The sequence below is a fragment of the Manis javanica genome, chromosome 8, assembly GCF_040802235.1.
Source record: "Manis javanica isolate MJ-LG chromosome 8, MJ_LKY, whole genome shotgun sequence".
Lineage (NCBI taxonomy): Eukaryota > Metazoa > Chordata > Mammalia > Pholidota > Manidae > Manis > Manis javanica.
Genome location: NC_133163.1, coordinates 66,969,177 through 66,993,171, shown reverse-complemented (window position 1 = coordinate 66,993,171; position 23,995 = coordinate 66,969,177). Strand labels below are relative to the sequence as shown.

The following is a 23,995-nucleotide window of genomic DNA, read 5'->3' as shown; positions in this document are numbered from 1 at the left end:
AATTAAAATGTATTTTAGGATACTCAGGCTTTATTAGATAGCCCTTTGAATCACTATAGTCCAGTTCACAAACTTTCAACAAAGCTCTTTCCTGCTTTAGAACTCTGCTAATGCTGTTCCTTCCAATTGGAATACTTAGTACTATGTATTCATACTTCAGATCTAAAAGTGTACTTATTCCCTAGGGGCTTTGTGAGAATTAAATATGTCATGTACTAAGAACTTAAAATAATTCTTTACATATAAATTGCTCAGTAAATGCAAATTAAAACCACAATGAGATACCACCTCACACCAGTTAGGGTGACCAACATCCAAAAGACAAACAACAACAAATGTTGGCGAGGATGTGGAGAAAGGAGAACCCTCCTACACTGCTGGTGGGAATGTAAACTAGTTCAACCATTGTGGAAAACAGCATGGAGGTTCCTCAAAAAGCTCAAAAAAGAAATACCATTTGACCCAGGAATTCCACTTTTAGGAATTTACCCTAAGAATGCAGCAGCCCAGTTTGAAAAAGACAGATGCACCCCTATGTTTATCGCAGCACTATTTACAATAGCCAAGAAATGGAAGCAACCTAAGTGTCCATCAGTAGATGAATGGATAAAGAAGATGTGGTACATATACACAATGGAATATTATTCAGCAAATAATATTCAAATACAAATACAAATTTAAAAAAAAATACAAATCCTACCATTTCCAACAACATGGATGGAGCTACAGAGTATTATGCTCAGTGAAATAAGCCAGGCAGAGAAAGACAAGTATGAAATGATCATCTGTGGAGTACAAAAACAAAGGAAAACTGAAGGAACAAAACAGCAGCAGACTCACAGAACCCAAAATGGACTAACAGTTACCAAAGGGAAAGGAACTGGGGAGGATGGGTGGGAAGGGAGGGATAAGGGGGAAAATGGGGCATTACGATTAGCACACATAATGTAGCGGGGAGGGCGGGGAGACGACATGGGAAATGTAGTATATACAGAGAAGACAAGCAATGATTCTACAGCATCTTACTACCCTGATGGACAGTGACTGTAATGGGGTATGTGGGGGGGACTTGATAATAGGGGGAGTCTAGTAACCATAATGTTGTTCAAGTAATTGTACATTAACAATATCGAAATTAAAAAAAATTGCTCAGTAAATATCAGCTATCTGAAGGCCCATTATTTACATAGGTTTCCTATCACCATTTTTCTTCTCAGCATCCTGATAATTTCTGGTTTATCACATTTTATTATTCTAGAGTACAAGTTCTGTGAGGGCAAGATCCTTGTTTCACACCTTATATACCCAGCACGTAGCACAAAGTAGCACTCAAATATATTCACTGAATAATTAAACTAGAATCAATAAAACTTAAAGATTTAACAAATACAGGGAGAATAAAGAAGAATAAGCAAATTAAGGGTCTTTTGGAGGAGAGGGGGAAGGCAGGCATTTGAAATGAACTGAATAATGGACATACAGAAAAGTTAGAAATATGCCTGAAACATCTGAAAGCCAAATTGGTAGCAGTTCAGGCAGACCTCTAGAGGCAGCCTGTCCAGGTTTAAATCCCCACTCTGCTGCCTCCTAGTTGCATGATCTTAGGCAATTACTTAACCTCTGGGCCCCAGTATTCTACTTTCAAAAAAAAAAAAATCCCAAGAACAAAAGAAACCAATTGTGCCAACCTTATATACCATAAGTGCATTTATTATATACTAACTAGAGAGAAAAATATAAGAACATATTTACAATACACATAAACTAGACCTGGCATGTCATGAGGGCTCAATAAAACTTTATTGAAATGTACTGAAGTAGTGTATGACACATAATGGTAGAAAAAAAATTACAAGATCCCTTTCCTATAAAAAATGCTAAGACAACCAGGTAACACAACAGTTACAAGAGTGAGAGTGGGAGGTAATAAGACCACAGGCTTTGGATTCGAACAAACCTGGGTTCAAATCTCAGCTGCTATACTTTATAACTGGGTGACCTTGGCAGTTATTTTAGCCTGTTTGTCTTCTCATCTGTAAAACAGGAACACCTAACCTCCTATGGTTGTAGTGCTGATTAAACAGTTATAATTTTTACATAACACGAATTGCCCAAATTCCACAAACATTCCATTTTTTTTTCCAGTTCCTAGACTAAATCAATCAATCTCTGGAGGATTTAGCAGGAGACTGCGTATTTTTAAAGTTTTACAAGTGAGTCTAATTAGCACTCTGAGTTAGGAATCATTGTCCTAGAGACTTACTAACAAACCTTTACCTGAGTCCAAGGTAAGGAACCATCACAAAGATGAAAGAGCTTTAAGACTTGATCCTTTGGTTTAGTTCCAAGTTTCTAAGACAAACTTTAACCTCAAAATCCTTTTACGCAGAATAGAACTACATACTGCAAAACTCCAATCTAAAATCCTTTCTAAAGCCAAGGGAAATATGATTCCATATTGAAATGTTACATCAAAATTAGGTATACCTTAGCCTCTTCAGTCATTACTTAAGTTTTAATAATGTACACTTTAATACTGTGTAGATGAACAGTGACTCGAGACTGTATACAATATGTAACCTGCCTTATTATCTTTCTTAAAAATAAATTTAAGCTTACAGTTAAAACTTCCCAATGAACTTTTTAATCCAACACATACATTTTAAAACCTTCATCTCACAAGCGATCATAGTAAAGACTGAAGGCACCTAAAGCAAATTCAGTATTCCAGAAGCAAACCTGAAACCCTATTAAGTAACCCAATAAATCACTTTAGAGAAATATATACAGAAAAAAACACAAACACAATCATGAACATGAACATCTTATTCAAAAAGAATCAGCATGAAATAACGAAAATCCTTAGGAAAAAAACTGTTTTAAACTGCAGAACTTCTTCAGTATGAGCCTTTAACAAAAAACACTTAGAATGGCTATACCAGAATATGTCAACAGACTCACTGGAGAGCAAGCAAAGGCATCTTCCCTCGGACTTTTATGTTCCTATCAAGAGAAGAACTAGAAAATAAAGCAAGAGGCTACGGTAGATAACAGAGACCTCATTAATGTATAGACTTTGCTAATTTAGACATAAGACAGTTTCTCAACTATTTACATCAGTGACACTTATGAATGACTTAATGCAACTGCTAACTTGAAAAGTACTAAAATCCAAGCTTTCCTACAACAGTACAAGGACCATAAACACTGTATCAGGTACTGGTGAGGTTATTTAGTGAACTCAAGCCTCAAATGATCTGTAAATACGATTTAAAAAAATTTATGCCTTACCATTGTCACTCGCGAAAGAATATTAAGTTACCGACATCGTGCAGTAAAAAGTTGTGTATTAACGGAACTCTCTAAACCCCAGATACTCTAAAGCAGACTATACACAAGTTAAGAGATACAGACAATTCTGACTTAAGCTTTTAGAAAGTTATATTTTTAAAAACCCAAGAGTATATCAAAGCACAATTCTACAAGACTGAATTGACTAACAGGTATTTATAATAATTTTTTTCAAGACCTGATAAAGTGTTAAAATACATTAAGTATTATTACTTTTTTAAAAAGTTTAGCTTCACCTACTTTGTAGCGTCAAGTTTACTAGTTCAAAATCAAATTAAGGAATATGTATTTGAGGACACCTTTTCTAACTTAACCCATCTTCCTCCTTCCAACATTACATTTTCCTAGCTATTCACTGTTGGCATATGTTACATGTCAGTGAACAATACTGCTTACATTCTAAAAATATATCAGTCTGAAGAACAGGTGCAACACTATCTGGACATGTTTTTTTCTTCTAAGCCTTAATTTGCCCTGAAAAGGGATTTTAAAATAAGCATAAATACCCAAAAGAGTTGAACAATCCTTTTAAAAACATAAGCCATTCTGAAATTCAAGACACGAACCCCAAAACTATCAACATCTTCCAAAAGTTAGGTAAACCATCCTATCAAATTTTCACTTTAAAAAAGATTGAGTCAGGCTCAATTATGAAGTGTTCCGCAGATATTTCATTGCTTCCTCTACGTAAGTTAGTAACTTGAGACAAGTGTGTTTTACTTCAAGATAATGTTACATCTTTTCTCAGTTGTTTCATAAAAAACACAGGCTAGCTTTTTATGGGTAAAGAAGGGGATGGAAGAGGGAGAGGCCCGGTGAAGGGTACTCTAGACAGAGAAACTCAACACAGAGACGCGCTTATGAATCAATCACCAAGGAAGAACTGAATGGGAATCTAAGTGAATTAAGGCAGCATACCAGGTAAGAAGGTATTTAAAGTTGGCGGTAGGAAATGAACTTCACAGGTCAGCCACAAGCCGGTGTGCTCGGTAGCAACTCCGGAAAAAAGCGTGGCTGTCAAGGGGCAAGTGCGTACCAACTCCGGGGGAGGGGGCCAGACATGCCAAATCGAAAAGGGGGGTGGTCCGGGGAAAGGTAGGAAAATGCCCATCCCAGTCCCTCTCCTCGGATTTTCCATCTCAAGAGGCACAAACAAGGGCAAGCTCAGCACCCAGTAGCTCCACGCCGTACTCTCCCACTGAGAGGAGCTCAGCCCCAAGCCCCGGAGGCCCCAGCCGGCAGCCTCTGGAGGAGCCCCCGCAGTCGCCATACTAAAAGTCAAAATGGCTGCCCCAAGGAAGCCCGCACCACGCAGCTAGGGAGGGCTGGGGAACAAGCTTCTGCGGAAAAGGGGGAGGGGGACTCTCGGAAGAGCTGTCCAGAGCTGCGGCCCGGACCACCGCCCCCCGAGACGCACAGGTAGGTTCCTCTCGGCCTCCCGCGCCCGCGGGCTCCGACGGAGGCGAGTCCTGCCCCATCCCCCGGCGGGGGCCCAGGCGTCGCAGCCGTCCCGCACACCGACCCCGGAGTACCTGCAGTTCGGCCCGCTCCACTTCCCAGTGCGCCCGCTCCATCTCGAACCGAGCCCACTCGTGTTGAATGTAGTGCAGAATCCCCGGGATAGTGTACTGTTGCGGCCGGGACAGCTCGGGGCCTGCCGCGGGACCCGCTCCCTCTGCAGCCGGAGGACTCCCGCCGCCCGCCGCTCCATTCCCCGCTGGCGAAAGGCTCATATTCCCCCCAGGACCCTGCTGCTGCCGCGGAGGGGCCGCCATCCCCGGCCCGCCACCACCGCCTCCGGCGAGCTCGTCCATTGTGTGTGGAGCCCCGGCCGGGGCGCAGGGCGAGACGCCTACGGCTGGGGGAAGAGCCGAGGAGGGTGGCCCCGCGCTGGCGGCGGGGCGGAGGCCGGATGGGAGAGGGGCGGGAAGGGGGTCGTTGCTGTACGCCTGCCTTGGGTCAGAGCAGAGAGCTGCCGGCCGCCGCCATTACAGTCCCTCCTCCATCTGCCCGACTCACTCACTTTAGGGAAGGGGGGCCACGGCCGGAGGGGAGAGGGGGCAGGGCTGGGAAGGGGGTCGACGTACGGCCGGCGCTCCCGCGCAGCATGCCGGGTAGAGAACGCCGCCGCCGCCGCACGCCTAGCAGCTAGAGTCCGGCCTCACCCTACGCAGGCGTACTGAGGACGCAGGCGGGTTTCCGTTAGAGGCGGGGAAGGAGCTCTGGCTCCGCCCCTAGGTCCTCCTTCGAACTCGCGCGGTGTCTAGCCGCGGGTATCGAACAGCGGGGCTGCGAACTCCGACTTTTGAGAGCTAGCTAGTCTGGCATCCCAGGGATTAGCTTCCCTCGGTCTTAGTCCCCGAGCGCCGTTCTCACCCAAAAGTCAGAGTGGCGTGCCTGCCTTTGGATCGGAGTTTTAACCCAGCTCGTCCCACAGCCGGTCCCGGATTCCTGGCGTTTCTTTTGCATTCCTTCCGTGTTTCAGGCAGTCCCAATGGGTCGGGCCTCTTTTCTCTGCCTGTCGCTCGCTCTTTTTCTGGTTTCTCAGCACCAGTCAGTTCCCGGGGCTTTGGGGACGTTCTCTTCTGGGTAATAGCCCGGATCCTTCCAGACTTGGTGACTGATCCCCATCTCCGTTTCGAGGCCGGGCTATAGTCCCAATTCTGTGCTCCTGGTCGCCCGTCGCAGCTTGTTCATTTTGCCTTCTCCTACTCCGGAGTGGGTTGTGATTTGGGGATTTGGGAGGAGACCAGGAGCGATTGTTTTCGTTTTTTTCTTGCGAGAAGAGGGTGAAAAACTTTAGATCTTGGCCATGGTGGATGGAGGGAAAAAGTAACTTTGAAGGAGACTGGTTAGACTAACAATTTGATGTTGTAGAAGTGAAAGCTTAGAAAGACTGTCATTCGTAGAAGAATCTTGATGGAAAGAGAAAATAAAAGCATCGTGAAAGCAACCTAAAATCCTAGATGAACGGCTTAAGATGTTTTCTTGGGTCATTAAATGTTGTTTTAGAGAATGTAATAGACACATAAAAGACAAGATTAATCTTTGTAGTACCATATTGTGTGTTTTTATGTGCTTAAGTTGTCAGGAAATACCCTTAATAAACTAGTAAGATTCTAAAAGTTAATACAGCTAATAACCACTTTGAAAATAAGACAAAAGTAATATTTAACAACATAAAGAGGGTCAGTCAGTAATTAGATCTATGCAGGAAAATTGCATTAATTCTCTTTTCCTTCTCTTCTGCCAATAAAATATCCACTGGAATATAAATGACCTCTCAGGGTGTATTTTCAAAGAGATAAAGTAATACATCTTATTTTATCATGTCTGCTTTACTGCTTTTGTAGTTTAACAGAGAGAGACGATTGAGCTTGTTACCCAGGCTGCCATGTTTTATTTATACATGAAATGAGGTCCTAGGTCACTATTAACAACTATTTCTCCGTATTATTAAAGTACTATTACTTCATTTTATATCAACCACATAAGTCCCGCTATTCAATGCACCACGCTGCTCCGGACAGAGAAATATTTGAGTACGAACAAACATTTGTGAATGGGGGTGATTGACTTTCATTATGTTGGCAACAAAAGAACAAATGCACTTATATTTCCCACTGGTACCTCAAGCTCAAGTAGAGACTGGATTTATAATCCTTTTTCCCTCCCCACCTACCTTCAAAACAAAAAACAGAAAATACTGCTCCTTTTCTATTAACTATCTTATTAAGTGGCACTACAACCAAACCTGAGGCCTGACCATCATTCTAGTACCTTTCATCCCCTTAGCCCCCACTTCCGATTTCTTTCTCAATAACGTTTTTCTTTTCCATTATCTTTTTTGCATGTCTTAACTTAAATCTTACCACGTCTACTCTCCCCACCTCCCACTACCAGTGGTGCCTGAGTGATCTTCAGAATGCAGATCTGATCCTGCCATTTTCTGCTTAAAATATTTTAGTGATCACCAGACTTAGAATAAAGCCCAAATTTTGGACCAGCATATAAGGATCCTTCAAATCTAGATCCTCCCCATCACTTAATCTGCCACCACAACATCATGGTGAGACAGGGACCATGGATGTAGTCAGAGTAGGGTGAGGGCCTCCGGATGGGGCAGGGTGGGATATCTGCAGTCAGAGCAATGTAACTACATGCAAGGAAACCCCCCCTGCTAAAACTCTATGTTAAACATTGAGCTCTAGAATCATTCTTCAGTGAAATCAGTTAATGTTCCCCAGATAAAGAAGAGTAGCACATGTTTTATTATCTAATCATTTGCAACCATGTGTAAGATTCACTTTACCATACTAAAAGGCCCAGGCCTATGTGCTGTCTTTCCTCCTTCAGATCTGAGGAGGTGATTCTGCAAACTGAGCTACTTAACTTAGCATGCAGACCCAGCTGTAAATGGCATAGTAAAGGGCAGGAAGAATTCCATCTTGAAGATAAGATTGCATTTTAACACCCAGGAAGTTCAAGAGGCAAGATTCTTTAGCAAGTAGACAATACCTCAGCCCACCTTGGGAGCTGGGCAGGCCCAGCTACACCAAAAGAAGCCTTTTGATATGCTCCCAGACCAAGGTGCCGGTGTCCCAGAGAGAAATCAAGGCAGGAAATTCCTTACAGTTAAGTTTATTTTTAATATTCAGGGACCACTTAACAAGCCCCCACCCCTAAGTTTTTTCGTGTTCTCGAAAAATCCTCAACTGCCTATTAAAAAACCCCTAGACAATGCACCACTACGGACTCTCTTGTCCCCTCCTGGCGTGAGCCCGGAGCTCTGTCCTTTCACTTTATCTCTAAATAAAAGCCTGCACCTTGCTCTCCTACCTTGACTGTGAAGCTCATTCTTCGGCTCTGCAAACAAGAACCCCCGGCATCAATGGCACCCCATTCTTCACTCTAGCCGAGCTGCACCATGTGGGGTTCTTGATATGCGTAACACTGTTTCATTCCATGAGATTTTAACACATGCTGTGTCCCACTGGTTTTCCTTCCCTTCTTCCTTCAAAATTAAGTTGAAGTATTACTTGATCCAAGAAGCTTTGCAGATCCCTGAATTATCTGGAGACTCTATCCTAATAGTATACATGCTTATCTCCTAATATTACATTGTATTGATATTGTCTATGTACTTGTTAGTGGCATTCCTACTAAACACGATGAAAGCAAGACCTGCACATAACAGGTGCTGCAAATTTTTGCTTCACTCATTTATTTTTCTTTAATTTATTGATTGGCTACTGTTTTTCAGATACTCTGCTAGTCCTTGGTGATCCACTGTGAACCAGACAGACATTATCTCTGCCCTCACAGACTTTCCAGTCTAGTTTTAGGCAAATTACTTAGCACCAATTGCCCGGCTTCCTCAGTACAGATATCCCCTGCTTTTAGGAAACCACTTCAATTTAATGAAAGACCTACATTAGTACCTGTTTCACTAACCAAAAGAAATCCAAAGAGGATTTTCACTTTTACAAAAAAATGGTGAACAAAAACAGCATTCAGCATTTGTTTTGCAGTGGGCCTAAACAGAGGCAGTGCACGCTCTGCGCGGTGAGTGGCCCCACAGGCTCCTTCCCTGGGAGCTACACTGAGTATCTCCGTAGTAAGCACCATGGCTTCAAACTGTGTCTGTGAGCATCTGTGCTTTATCTGGATTTATTTTGTGCTTCCCTTAGCAAGATGTGTCTAAGGTATCAGAAAAGCCTAAAACAGGTTATTTTTGGCATCTGGAAATGCTCAAAAAATTTTCTCTATGAATTAATGACAACTGTTTCTTCACCTTATGCCATTTGGGCTTATGAAAGTTTTCATAGGAATACTCTTATTTTCAGAGAGCAGAGGAAATCTGTATCTTGTCCAGGTCTGTCTTAAAACTATTTTTCAATTTCAAGTGTGCTCCCTATTTGAAGAATTACAGTTGAACATATCTACATTCACTTTCTCCAGGGTTTTATAAATGTTGCTAATGCAATCTTTGGGCATATTCTTCCCTGATCATAGTCCTTTATCTGCAAGATTGTAGCCTCCTCAAATGACGACCCATGACCTTCTTGTTCACATAGTTCACAGCTCAATGTCTGGGACCATGAAATCCCCAATAAATGTTTGATGGATAACTTAAATTTAGATTAGACTAATTGAATATTTTTCTTTCACTTCAATCATTTCTTATTAGTTTTTGCTACCATTGTAGCAGTTATCTCTTAGGGTTCAATAACTAGAATTGCCCTGAGTTTATGTGTGTGTGTTTCCTTGTGTTTTGCTCTGAGTATTAAAAGTAAAGTACACCAAGATTTTCTCCTCTGTTGGGAGAATGATTTTTACACTGTTGAGTTTTGTGTCCATGACCCCTGAGGACACTTTGCAGTGAACTTTTAGAATCTTGTCCTCTGAAGGTAATGAGCTTTCCCCAGGCCATATTATCACCTCCAACTTAACCTAACGGAAACTCCCTCCATAAATTGGCTGAGTTATTTCCTCTCTTCAGTCTCTCCTTTGAAACTTATTTGTTGTCCTTTCATGAGTCCTGTTCATCCCTCCTCCACTCCCATTGATTCTCAGTTTCAATATATTGCTAATGATCATCAAGAAAGCCTTTATATTTAATCAATTTATAATTTTAAGGTATTTTTTTCTTTCCCATTAGCTAATCTTAAACACTTGTGTGCTTATTCTATTTGCCCAAAAAGGGATTTGTCATATTTCATGTGCATCTATTACATTAGCAAAGATATGTTAGGGAATTTCAGGCTTTTAAATAAGTCACGAGCCGTTAATGTTCAGATGCCTTTTCCCAATTACTGCAGTACCTGATGTACAAAGAGTTTTGATCCTGTCTTGGAGAACTGTATGGCTCCCTGTAACTACTCACTGGAACAGCCAGTTTTATGCCTTGCTGACTATGTACCTGATATCCTTCTAACAAAGAGCTCAAACTGGTTCACAAACCCTAGTCACCTTTTTTCATCATCTGAAAATGTTGTGACTGTATTCTTATCTCCGTGGGGAAGAGAAAAAGGTGAGAGAAGAGTTCTGGGTCACTTCCACAAGTCCTTGGCAGAAGAGGAAGTAGTTCTCACTGTCAGTCAGTGAATGTATATGTTTATTTGGAAACAAGAAATAAAGGCTCTTCACTATTCTGCCTCCCACTGTCCTATCAATGGGCTCAGTATTACTGTCTCTGGTTCCTAAATCATTTACTTTTGAAATAATTTTTAATTAGTTTTGGGGTGATTCCATACCTGGGGAAATTATGCAGTGTATACATTTATAAGTACAGGGAACAAACCATTCTTAGAGCCCAGAAGATCTTTGAGAAGACTTGGCATGTATTCAGAAACCAAAGGAGCAGACTATATAATACTGATGGAAAAGAAAACCAGGAGGCAGCTTTGACCTGCACCATGGTTTAACCTACCAAGTAAGACCAGATATCTATTTCTCATTACAGTTGAAAGGAAAGGAGCGACACACAGCAGCAATTCACCGGAGAGTTCCGCTTTATTAGGGAAAGGTGCTGGGTTATATAGGAAGGGGCATAGGGTGATTGTGGTGTTACTTCTACGGGGCTGTTGGCTGTTGGCTAGGTGCTGGGATTGGGAGGGGGGCGAGAGGTGATTGGGCTTCAGGTGGCGCCGGCGGGAACTGAGGACCCCGAAGAGAAGCCGGAAGATTGCCATCTTACTGGTGGGGGCCCTTCATTCCCCCCTTTCTCCTCTATGGGTTTGTGGACGTTGCTTTCTCTCTGACTGCTTCTTGCTGAACAGGGGCGGAGAAGGGAGTGAGGGTTTGAGGATCGGGAGGAAAGGGTTGATAGGATTCCCCACAGTAAGGATGAGTAGATGTGGACTTCTTCAGGTTGGAAATTAATGAAGGTTCTTTATAACTATAGGTCGAGGACCGGTTGATTCTAATGGTGCTAAGAGGATATGGGTGTCAGGAGCCAGGCCTCTGCGGCCATTGTTTCTAGGAACAGTTTCCAGTGGAGAGAGGGGTCCATCTCAGCATGTGGTGAGGAGGTCACGTGAGGGTGAGGGATCTTCTGTGGCCAGAAGCTGGTAAAAACTGGTTGAAAGCTTGATTAGAGATTTTTCCGACTTGGGATTTGATGAACTTTATTATACAGGATAAGAAGAGACAGGCGAGAAGAATGATTATTATGGGGCCTGCAATGGGCTAGAGCCAGGTGAGGAGGGGGTTTGTTAGTATTGAAGAGAATGGGTTGGAATTGGAAGCAGAGTGGAGGCTGGAGGCAAGGTCGGTGAGTTTGGTGATGTCAGTTTCTACAATGCCGGATTCGATGATGTAATAGCAGCACTCTTCCCAGAGGAAGACGCAGGTGCCGCCCTTCTCGGCTGTAAGCAGATCTAGGGCCCGCCGGTTTTGAAGGGTGACTTTAGCTAGCGAAGTGACCTGTCTTTGGAGAGAGGCTAGGGAATCGGCAGTGGATGTCAGGGCTCCCTCAAGTTTGGCATTGAGATCTCTAACTGCCCATAGAGAGTGACCCAAGGCTTCTCCCGAAAACCCTGCCCCAATGGCTGAGGTGATCAAAGAGCTACTGACCATGATGGGAAGGAAAGCAGCTCTTTATGTACGTGAGGGCAAGGGAGGTTGGAGCTCAAGAAATTCTGCCATGCTGTAAAGTGTAAACTGTGGGATTAGGGTGACGAGAATGCAGGGTGTATCGGAGTTGAGAGGCACTGAGTTGAAAAGACTGCCATTACACCAAAAGAAGTGTCCTGGTTGCGTAAAAGTCTTAGAGCCGGAGGTAGGGGTGTAGATAGAGAGGCAGTGAAGTGCGCTGGAGGGGGGTGGAGTTGGGCCTACACAGTGGTGGATGGTGAGATTATCTGCGTATTCTGGTTCCCATAGGGGTATGTCTGCCAGGGGGCAGAGGGGTTGTCTTTCTGCATGGAAGGAGTAGTTGGAAATATTAGGGGGCACGGCGGCCAGCAGTGGGCGCTGTAGATGCACACAAGAAACAATTGGCTGTGTTAAGGGTGTGGTTGAGAAAGATGGTGGTGTCCTGAATGAGCTGTAATGAAGAGTAGGAGAAATGGGAAGAGGGGTGGGGATAAGAAGATGAAGAGGTGCCGTCAAGAGTTTGGATAATGACTTTTTCGGAATGTCTGCTATCTGATGCAACTTGAGAGATCTGGGAATGAGAGGGAACATACTTTTGAGAGATATGAAGGGTACCGTGGGGGGTCAAGGACCCCCCCCCATAGTAAACTGAGGCTGTGACTCTGGCGGCCCATCGAGAGTCCCAGGGATCTGGGATTGATAAGGAGAATGAGCCGTTGGGATATTTCATGAAACGGTTGGAGGAGTAATACTGTGGGTACTGGAAGTTACTCATGTAGTGAATGGCGCAAGACCAGTAGGGACATCTCCCGTAGGTATCTGGCCATCGCCTGCAATAGGCTTGTTTTTGGTCATAGAGGAAGCAGAGGTAGGGAGAATAAGGGTAGCTGCTAGTGAGCACTTCAGTGGAGGGAGGAAAGTGGAGGTATAAAGGCTCAGAGCAGCTTTTCAGAGGGCAGTCTGGTGTGGCAGTGAGGGCAGTAACTTTTGTTTGATGCTGTGTGTAAGTCTCTCTGACTTTGAATCACCATACAAAGGAGGCCGGGGTGGTGGGGAAGACAATAGGAATGAGGGAAAAAAGCGAGAGAGCAGTAAAGGAGGAAAAAGTCATGATTCGGGTATGGATGGCAAAGGGGGTGAACGGGATTTTGGAGGAAAGAGGACAGTAAGGTCAGGAGTCTGGAGGGAGGGAGAGTCTGTAAACTTTTGTAGGTTAAGAGATCTTTTAGGTGATGTGGGGACAGAATGGTAAGGGGTGCCCTGAATGTCAGTTTATGAGCTTCTTTCTGCAAGAGCTGTCTAGCGGCTAATGCTCGTAGGCAGGGGGCCCATCCCTGAACTGTGGGGTCTATTTGCTTGGAGAGATAAGCTACTGGGGCAAAGGATGGGCCATAATATTGGCCTAGGACTCCTAGAGCTTGACTGGACCTCTCATGAATGTATAATGAGAAGGGCTTCGACAAATCAGGAAGATGGAGATCTGGGGCTTCTACAATGGCTTGACGGAGCTTAATGAAGGAGTGTCGGGGTGAGGAGGATAATGGTTTTTTAGGGGGGCTCTTGCTGAGGTCTTATAGGGGTCTTGCCAACAGGGAGCAGGGAGAAGTTAGTGATCTATGCTCTAAAATATCTAGCCAGGCCTAGAAAGGAAAGGATTTCTGTCTTGGTTTTGGGAATGGGCAGGTCAGAGAGGAGCTATTTTCTGTCTAAGGTAATGGACTTTCTTTGTTGAGATAGAAGGAATCTGAGGTAAGTGACAGAAGGGGAAGAGATTTGAGCTTTGATGGGGGATACTCAGTAACTTCTGGAAGCTAGAAGGTTAAGTTGGGAGGCAGTGTCAAGTTGAGATTGTTCTCACGAGGGACTGCAGAGTAGAAGATTGTCTATGTATTTTAATAAGGTGGACTTGGAGTGATCATGATGAAACTGTTTGAGGTCATGAGCTAGGACCTGTCTAAAAATATGGGGACTATCTCGGAAGCTTTGTGGCAAAACTGTCCAAGTGAGTTGTTCAGAATGTCTTGTGTATGGGTCCGTCCAGGTGAAGATGAAAAAATCTTGGGAGCAGGGGTCTAGAGGGATAGAAAAATGGGTCCTTGAGATCTAGGACTGAGAAGTGGGATGCTGAGGCAGGGATTTGCGATAAAAGGCTGTATGGATTTGGAACTAAGGGATGGATAGGGACAACGGCTATGTTGATGAGGCTTGGACAACGTGGAAAGATCCGTTGGTTTTTTTTAACAGCTAATATGGGGGTATTAAATGGGGAGTGAGTGGGTCTGAGGTAATTTATGTTTAAGAGATCTTGAATGATGGGTTGGAGGCCTATGAGGGCTGAAGTGGTTAGGGGGTATTGGGCCTGATAGATATACTGAGAGGGGTCACATAATTTGATAGAGGCAGGAGGACATAGAGCCACGGAGGGGCTTGTAATGTCCCAAACTTTGGGATTACAGGGTGTATGAGGGCAGAACCAGAGCTTTCATTGGGTAGAGGGGGGTCGTCGGCTATGAGGGCCATCAGAAAGGGAGCACTGGGGGCTGTGGGAGTGGATATAGTTATGGAAACATGGAGGAGAGAAAGGATGTCCCGTCCTAGTAAAGGGATGGGACACTGGGGCATAACCAGGAAGGAGTGGGAGAAAGGTATGGGATTGTCTTGGATTGTGCATAAAAGGGTGGGTGGGGGGTTTAATGGGAAAATCTGTTTACCTCCTTCCCTGACTATAGGAGTAATGGCTGGCGTGGTAGGGCCCTGGTATTCTCGTAAGACTGAGAAGGTGGCTCCTGTATCTAGGAGGAAGGAGATGGGGTGACCATCTACTGTTAATGTAACCCTGGGCTCCTGTTTGGTGATGGAAATGGTCGGGTGAGAAGCCCCCGGGCCCCATCAATCTTCTTCTGCCAGCCCCACTACGGTGGGCTTAGGATGGGGGTTGTTCGTCCAGCCTCCCCTTCGGGTGGTTGGGCAATCAGACCCCCAGTGGCCCTTTTTGTGGCATCTGGGGCATGGGGTGGTAGGAGATCTGGGGGAGGGGCATGCCCTTGACCAATGTCCCTCTTTTCCACACTTGAAACAAGCTCCTGGGGGGGGGGCTTGTCTGTAGAGGGGTGCCCAGGTTGTGGTTTTATCAGCTGGGCTAACATCTGGAAATTGGCCTGATCAGCCTTTTGTTTACGGCGTTCTTTCTCCTCCTCCCGGTTATGGAAGACTTTAAAGGCCACTGTTAGGATCTCAGTCTGTGGGGTAGCGGGGCCCTGTTCTAACTTTTTGAGTTTAGCTTTAATGTCGGGGTAGCTTTGAGCTAGGAAGTATGTCATAAGGACCTGTCTTCCTTCAGGTGTTTCTGGGTCCAGGCTGGTATACTGTAATAGGGCTTGAGTGAGTCTGTCTAAGAACTCGGAGGGGGTTTCGTCTCTCTTTTGAATTATGTCTTGAAGCTTTTGAAAATTGACTACTTTACGAGCTGCCTTTTTCAGACCTGCTATTAAGCAGGAGGCAAAAATATCTCGAGAGTGGAGACTCACGGCGGTGTTATAATCCCAGTGTGGGTCTTGTTCGGGAACAGCAGTGGGGCCAGGGGGACAGGTGGGGTCAGTCCTGTGGGTTTCGGTAGCATGCGTTTGGGCGAAGTCCCAAGCTCATCTACGCTCTTCAGGGAGAAGAGTATTGGCCAGGAGCATGAAAATGTCATGATGCGTGAGGCTGTAAGACTGGAGGGTCCATTGAAACTCCCTGATGTATGTCATGGGATCAGTGGAAAAGGAACCTAGGCGTTTCTCTAGTTGGGCTAAATCTCATAAGGAGAAAGGGACGTGAACACGCACGATGCCTTTGGACACTGCTACCTCCCGGAGGGGGGCAATAATTTTGGGAGGCTCTTGGGACTGAGTCTGACGGGGACTGAAGGGTTCTGGCTCAGTCTGTGGGGGAGTGACGCGGTCTAGCCGCGCCTAGTCGAGCAGGTCCTGAAGTGCGGAAGAGGGGCAAAGAAAATAAAGATAGAATCGGACCCACGTGTCACCAACTAGCAGCCCAGCTGCTTGCCTGTACCGCTCTAGTTGGGCTTGAACTCATGACTCTGAGGTTAAGAGTCCCATGCTCTACTAACTGAGGTACAGCAGGCTCTAGTTAGTTGCTTATGGAATGCGTAAACAGAATGTTCTTTGTTCTCCATTCCTGCCACATGGCAAGTGGGGGAAGGGCATAGCTAGAAGCAGGGGTGGTGTTTCTACACATCTTCAAGGTCTCCCTATTTTCAGAGTAAGGAGTCTTGGCAAGATATTTTTTGTGGACAGATAACTTATAAGGACTGCACTGGTTGTTCTTTAGCTTGTGCTTTCCCATGGTGTGTTCAGACATGGGGGAAGGTGCTTTCCCATTCTCTCTACAAACATGTGAGAAGACAAAGGCGGTCCCTAACAGGGGAGAAACAGGTGATGAGGGCAAAGACAGAGGAGGCTCTTGGGACCTAGTTAAAGGGGGGGCTGAAAGGCTCAGGCTTAATCTGCAGGGGACGAAGGCGGAGGAGGTGAGATGGGGGAGGAGATGGTGGGGAAGGAAGGGAGAAGGGCTGTTGTAGGAGAAAAAGGGGAAGGGAGTGAACGGGAGGCTTCTGCGGGGGCGGCGGCTTGCAGGCTAGGAGAACTTGGGAGCGGGCGGGGGGGGGGGGAGGAGGAGGCGGAAAGCTTTGATATAGGGAATCTCCTTCCATTTTTTCAGGTGCTGGCAGTAGTTAAAAAGATCGCGAGTGATGTTAGGGTCAAGAGTTCCCCCTGCGGGCCATTGGTTGTTATTGTCTAGGGGGTATATCAGCCAATCTTGGGAGCAGTATTTACGGAGAAGTTTTGGTTTTATATCAAGCATCAGGGAGAGGGTAGCCAGATGCTTAAGCAGGCATTCAAGAGGTGAACTTTCAGGGAGGGATGAGGAGGCTCCCATGGCTAAAGGACAGAGAAGGAGACAAACAGGGGCAGACAAACGGAGATCCTCGGACTGGAAGCAGACCGCAAGGAGACAAAGGGCATCCCCAATGATCCTTGGTGGTCTGCGGAAACTCGTATACGAGTCGGAATTTCTTAGGAAGTGTGGGTCGTCACCCAGACTTCCCTAAGAAGGCAGAGTGCCGGAGTCACGAGGTACCTAGCGCTAGGCGTTTTCGGCAGACAGAACAGATTTCGGCGGGCGGAACAGAAGGAGGAGGGGGCAGGGAAAGGGAGCGTTCTCATCCGCAAAGGAGTCACCTCGTTTATGGCTGTTGGGGGGGGGCCTGAGAGTCTGCCGCAGCCGTGAAGGCCTGAGGCGGGGATTTATGGCTGTCGGAGGAGGGGCCTGAGGGTCCGCCGCAGCCGTGAAGGCCTGAGGCGGGGAGCGTTCCCTCCTCATCCCCGAGCATCAGGGCCTTGCCGGACGATCACGGTCAATGGCACTGTGATAGCTCGGAGAAGAGTGGCCCACCCCGGGGAAATTTTGCTTAAGTTTCAGCACTGATGGAAGGGACGGTGAATGCGTTTATGACTGTTGGAGGAGGGGCCTGAGGGTCCGCTGCAGCCATAAAGGCTTGAGGCGGGGATTTATGGCTGTTGGAGGAGGGGCCTGAGGGTCCGCTGCAGCCGTGAAGGCCTGAGGTGGGGAGAGTTCCCTCCTCATCCCTGAGCGTCAGGGCCTTGCCGGACGATCACGGTCAATGGCACTGCGATATCTCGGAGAAGAGTGGCCCACTCCGGGGGGGAAAACTTACCTAAAGGCCAGAGAGGAGTGGTGAGTGTGATGAGGCAGTGCCGGAAAAAGAGGACGAGGGCAAGCTGCTGCTGGTGTCGGGGGGAAGACGGGGCCCAGTTGGGGTGTCCCGTCTCCCGGGTTTCGGCACCAATGAAAGGAAAGGAGCGACACACAGCAGCAATTCACCGGAGAGTTCCGCTTTATTAGGGAAAGGTACTGGGTTATATAGGAAGGGGCATGAATTGATTGAGGTGTCACTTCTATGGGGCTGTTGGCTGTTGGCTAGGTGCTGGGATTGGGAGGGGGGCGAGAGGTGATTGGGCTTCAGGTGGCGCCGGCAGGAACTGAGGACCCCGAAGAGAAACCGGAAGTTTGCCATCTTACTGGTGGGGACCCTTCAACAGTAGTTGCCTATGGCTAAGAAAATTGCAAAAATACATACATGAACTATTCAAATACACTTTTGTGATTAAATGAAAAGAACCTTCACAGATTTTAGAAAAATAGGCACCAAAACCTTTAGGAAACTCCACATGCTATATAAAATCCTAGCCCAACTTCATCCCTGAATTGTCCCTGGGGAATTATATGAGTCAGAAAGCAGTAGGCTGTGGTAATATTATGTAATAGGTAACTCATAGAGATGTCAGAATTGAAGGGGGAAACAGAATCCTGGAGTCCTGCTGGACGTTGGCTAAAAGTAAACAACCAGGACCAAAGGAGTGGAAAATATGACTGGGAAATTGCCAAAACCTTCCTAGGTAGTAATTTAACAATCTTGGAAATGTAGTTTGTCTCCTGTTGTGGCAACAGGGGGAGAATGTTCAAAGAAAGATACCAGACCCAGACACCTTGCCTGGGTAGTCTACATTAGAGACAGTGTTCTCTTGAGAGAATGTTTTAAATTTGCAAAATTTCACGAAAACTTACTTTTATACCATTTTTAAATTATGGTCATCTTTAGTTTTGTCTATTAATAGACTAACTTAAAGTACATGACAAATATCCCACGAAAAATGAAGAATTCTTTAGAGCATTGAAAAATAACTCCTGTTGCCCTTTGCTCCTTTTGTTCTTTAGGGTTTATATAGTAATCCTATATTTGAAATTGTATTTTACATAGGCTTTTTTATTTAGCTTTTTATTTTCAAAAATTTCCATCATGCAAAAATAGGAAGTCTAAGGTGGAGCCAAGATGGCGGCGGGAGTAGAGCAGCAGAAATCTCCTCCCAAAACCATATATATTTTTGAAAATACAACAAATACAACTCTTCCTAAAAGAGAGACCATAAGACACAGGACAACAGCGAGACTACATCCACACCTGCGAGAACCCAGTGCCTTGTGAAGGGGGTAAGATACAAGCCACGGCCCGGTGGGACTGGAGCACTGCTTACCCCAGCTCCCAGCAGGAGGAGAGGAGTCGGAGTGGGGAGGGGGAGGGAGCCCAGGACTGCTAAACACCCAGCCCTAGCCATCCGCACCAGAGCGCAGACACACAGTGCATGCGTGGGGTGCTGGAAACTACGGAAACAGGACACTAAGACCTGTGATCGGTCCCAGAAGGCGGTGCCCCTGGGACAAAGAAAAGCGAGTGCTTTTTGAAAGTCTTAAAGGGACAGTGACCTTACAGCTGGACGGAAGCATCCCGGGACACTTAGCCCAGCAACTGCGAATCCGGGGGAACTCTGGCGCCCTAACCCCTTGGTCAGCAGTGGAGCTCAGCAGACCCTCACAGAGATAAACAGCCTCTAGGCCATTTCCCCTCCGACGCGGCTCCGCCATATCGGAGTAGCAGCCTCAGGCAGGCCACACACACAGCAATTGTGGAGCTAAACTCCATAGCCACCGGGCAAGAATCAGAAGCCCCATCTGCATGCAGCTACACAGCACAAGCCGCTAGAGGTCGCTGTTCTCCCAGGAGAGGAAGGCCACAAACCAGCAAGAAGGGACGTTCTCCCAGCCATCACACACACCAGCTCTGTAAACTATCTCTATTGCCATGAAAAGGCAGAAGAATTTGATACAGATCAAAATCACAGAGTCAACGCCTGAGAAGGAGATAGACCTAACCAGTCTTCCTGAAAAAGAATTCAAAATAAAGGTCATAACCATGCTGATGGAGCTGCAGAGAAATATACAAGAGCTAAGGGATGATATCCGGAGGGAGATTACAGAAATGAAACAATCTCTGGAAGGATTTATAAGCAGAATGGATAAGATGCAAGAGGCCATTGACGGAATAGAAAACAGAGAACAGGAACACATAGAAGCTGATGCAGAGAGAGATAAAAGGATCTCCAGGAATGAAACAATATTAAGAGAACTGTGTGACGAATCCAAAAGGAACAATATCTGCATTATAGGGGTACCAGAAGAAGAAGAAGAGAGAGAAAAAGGGATAGAAAGTGTCTTTGAAGAAATAATTGCTGAAAACTTCCCCAAACTCGGGGAGGATAAAATCAATCAGACCACGGACGTACACAGAACTCCCAACAGAAGGGACCCAAGGAGGACAACACCAAGACACATAATAATTAAAATGGCAAAGACCAAGGACAAGGACAGAGTTTTAAAGGCAGCTAGAGAGAGAAAAAAGGTCACCTACAAAGGAAAACCCATCAGGCTATCATCAGACTTTTCAACAGAAACCTTGCAGGCCAGAAGAGAATGGCATCATATATTTAATGCAATGAAACAGAAGGGCCTTGAACCAAGAATACTGTATCCAGCACGATTATCATTTAAATATGAAGGAGGGATTAAACAATTCCCACACAAGCAAAAGTTGAGGGAATTGGCCTCCCACAAACCACCTCTACAGGATATTTTAGAGGGACTGTTCTAGACGGGAGCACTCCTAAGACTAAACAGATGTCACCAGAGAAAATAAAATCACAGCAAAGAAAGCAGACTAACCAAATACTAACTAAAGACAAAAAATAAAATAAACTACCCACAAAAGCAGTTAAAGGAAACACAAAAGAGCACAGAATAAAACAACCAACATATAAAGAATGGAGGAGGAGGAATAAGAAGGGAGAGAAATAAAAAATCACCAGACAGTGTTTATAACAGCTCAATAAGCGAGTTAAGTTAGACAGTAAGATACTAAAGAAGCTAACCTTGAACCTTTGGTAACCACAAATCTAAAACCTGCAATGGCAGTAAGTACATATTTCTCAATACTCAACCTAAATGTAAATGGACTGAATGCACCAATCAAAAGACACAGAATAATAGAATGGATAAAAAAGCAAGACCCATCTATATGCTGCTTACAAGAGACTCACCTCAAACCAAAGACATGCACAGACTAAAAGTCAAGGGATGGAAAAAGATATTTCATGCAAACAACAGGGAGAAAAAGGCAGGTGTTGCAGTACTAGTATCAGACAAAATAGACTTCAAAAGAAAGAAAGTAACAAGAGATAAAGAAGGACATTACATAATGATAAAGGGCTCAGTCCAACAAGAGGATATAACCATTATAAATATATATGCACCCAACACAGAAGCACCAGCATATGTGAAACAAATACTAACAGAACTAAAGGAGGAAATAGAATGCAATGCATTCATTTTGGGCGACTTCAACACGCCACTCAGCCCAAAGGAGAGATCCACTGGACCGAAAATAAGTAAGGACACAGAAGCACTGAACAACACACTAGAAGAGATGGACCTAATAGACATCTATAGAACTCTACATCCAAAACCAACAGGAACACATTCTTCTCAAGTGCACATGGAACATTCTCCAGAATAGACCACATACTAGCCCACAAAAAGAGCCTCAGTAAATTCAAAAAGACTGAAATCCTACCAACCAACTTTTCAGACCACAAAGGCATAAAACTAGAAATAAATTCTACAAAGAAAACAAAAAGGCTCAGAAACACATGGAGGCTTAACAACATGCTCCGAAATAATCAATGGATTAACGACCAAATTAAAATGGAGATCAAGGAATATATGGAAACAAATGACAACAACAACACAAAGCTCCAACTTCTGTGGGATGCAGCGAAAGCAGTCTTAAGAGGAAAGTATATAGCAATCCAGGCACACTTGAAGAAGGAAGAACAATCCCAAATGAATAGTCTAACATCACAATTATCGAAACTGGAAAAAGAAGAACAAATGAGGCCTAAAGTCAGCAGAAGGAGGGACATAATAAAGATCAGAGAAGAAATAAACAAAACTGAGAAGAAGAAAACAATAGCAAAAATCAATGAAACCACGAGCTGGTTCTTTGAGAAAATAAACAAAATAGATAAGCCTCTAGCCAAACTTATTAAGAGAAAAAGAGAATCAACACAAATCAACAGAATCAGAAATGAGAACGGAAAAATCACGACAGACTCCACAGAATACAAAGAATTATTAAAGACTACTGTGAAAACCTATATGCCAACAAGCTGGAAAACCTAGAAGAAATGGACAACTTCCTAGAAAAATACAACCTTCCAAGTCTGACCAAGGAAGAAACACAAAAGTTAAACAAACCAATTACAAGCAAAGAAATTGAAACGGTAATCAAAAAACTACCCAAGAACAAAATCCCTGGGCTGGACGGATTTACCTCGGAATTTTATCAGACACAGAGAGAAGACATAATACCCATTCTCCTAAAATTTTTCCAAAAAATAGAAGAGGAGTGAATACTCCCAAACTCATTCTATGAAGCCAACATCACCCTAATACCAAAACCAGGCAAAGACCCCACCAAAAAAGAAAATTACAGACCAGTATCCCTGATGAATGTAGATGCAAAAATGCTCAATAAAATATTAGCAAACAGAATTCAAAAATACATCAGAAGGATCATACACCATGACCAAGTGGGATTCATCCCAGGGATGCAAGGATGGTACAACATTTGAAAATCCATCAACATCATCCATCACATCAACAAAAATAAGGACAAAAACCGCATGATCATCTCCGTAGATGCTGAAAAAGCATTCGACAAAATTCAACATCCATTCATGATAAAAACTCTTAGCACAATTGGTATAGAGGGCAAGTACCTCAACATAATGAAGGTCATATATGATAAACCCACAGCCAACATCATACTGAACAGTGAGAAGCTGAAAGCTTTTCCTCTGAGATTGGGAACAAGACAGGGATGCCCACTCTCCCCACTGTTATTCAACATACTGGAGGTCCTAGCGACGGCAATTAGACAAAACAAAGAAATACAAGGAATCCAGATTGGTAAAGAAGAAGTCAACCTGTCACTATTTGCAGATGACATGATATTGTACATAAAATACCCTAAAGACTCCACTCCAAAACTACTAGAACTAATATAGGAATACAGCAAAGTTGCAGGATACAAAATTAACACACAGAAATCTGTAGCTGTCCTATACACTAACAATGAACCAATAGAAAGAGAAATCAGGAAAACAATTCCATTCACAATTGCATCAAAAAGAATAAAATACCTAGGAATAAACTTAACCAAAGAAGTGAAAGACCTATACCCTGAAAACTATAAGACACTCTTAAGAGAAATTAAAGAGGACACTAACAAATGGAAACTCATCCCATGCTCTTGGCTAAGAAGAATTAATATTGTCAAAATGGCCATCCTGCCCAAATCAATATACAGATTCGATGCAATCCCTATCAAATTACCAACAACATTCTTTAACGAATTGGAACAAATAGTTCAAAAATTCATATGGAAACACCAAAGACCCCAAATAGCCAAAGCAATCCTGAGAAAGAAGAATAAAGTGGGGGGAATCTCACTCCCCAACTTCAAGCTCTACTACAAAGCCATAATAATCAAGACAATTTGGTACTGGCACAAGAACAGAGCCACAGACCAGTTAAACAGATTAGAGACTCCAGACATTAGCCAAACGTATATGATCAATTGATATATGATAAAGGAGCCATGGACATACAATGGGGAAATGACAGTCTCTTCAACAGATGGTGCTGGCAAAACCGGACAGCTACATGTAAGAGAATGAAACTGGGTCACTGTCTAACCCTATACACAAAAAGTAAATTTGAAATGGATCAAAGACCTGAATGTAAGTCATGAAACCATAAATCTCTTAGAAAAAAACATACGCAAAAATATCTTGGACATAAACATTAGCGACTTCTTTATGAACATATCTCCCTGGACAAGGAAAACAAAAGCAAAAATGAACAAGTGGGACTACATCAAACTGAAAAGCTTCTGTACAGCAAAGGACACCATCAGTAGAACAAAAAGGTACCCTACAGTATGGGAGAATATATTTGTAAATGACAGATTCAATAAAGGGTTGATATCCAAAATATATAAAGAGCTCAT

At 44.3% G+C, this 23,995-nt stretch overlaps 2 protein-coding genes across 9 annotated transcripts in view; one reads left to right on the top strand and one right to left on the bottom strand.

Annotated features, from left to right (window-relative positions):
- The window catches only part of STRN3 (striatin 3), a 122,079-nt gene extending 116,351 nt beyond the window's left edge, over positions 1-5,728 (bottom strand). Inside the window, exon 1 of one of the 3 annotated variants that reach the window (XM_073211413.1) lies at positions 4,884-5,728. In XM_073211413.1, coding sequence (XP_073067514.1) covers positions 4,884-5,165 — 282 coding nt within the window. In that variant the 5' untranslated portion in view covers positions 5,166-5,728. The remainder of the gene's footprint in view (positions 1-4,883) is intronic. The other 2 variants (XM_073211411.1, XM_073211412.1) reach the window with 2 other exon arrangements.
- The window catches only part of AP4S1 (adaptor related protein complex 4 subunit sigma 1), a 75,031-nt gene continuing 55,385 nt past the window's right edge, over positions 4,350-23,995 (top strand). For 2 of the 6 annotated variants that reach the window (XM_036999315.2, XM_036999312.2), the window contains exon 1: positions 4,363-4,770. The gene's annotated coding sequence lies outside the window, so the exon portion shown is untranslated. Of the gene's footprint in view, positions 4,771-23,995 lie in introns of all 6 variants that reach the window. The other 4 variants (XM_036999309.2, XM_036999314.2, XR_012120574.1 and 1 more) reach the window with 4 other exon arrangements.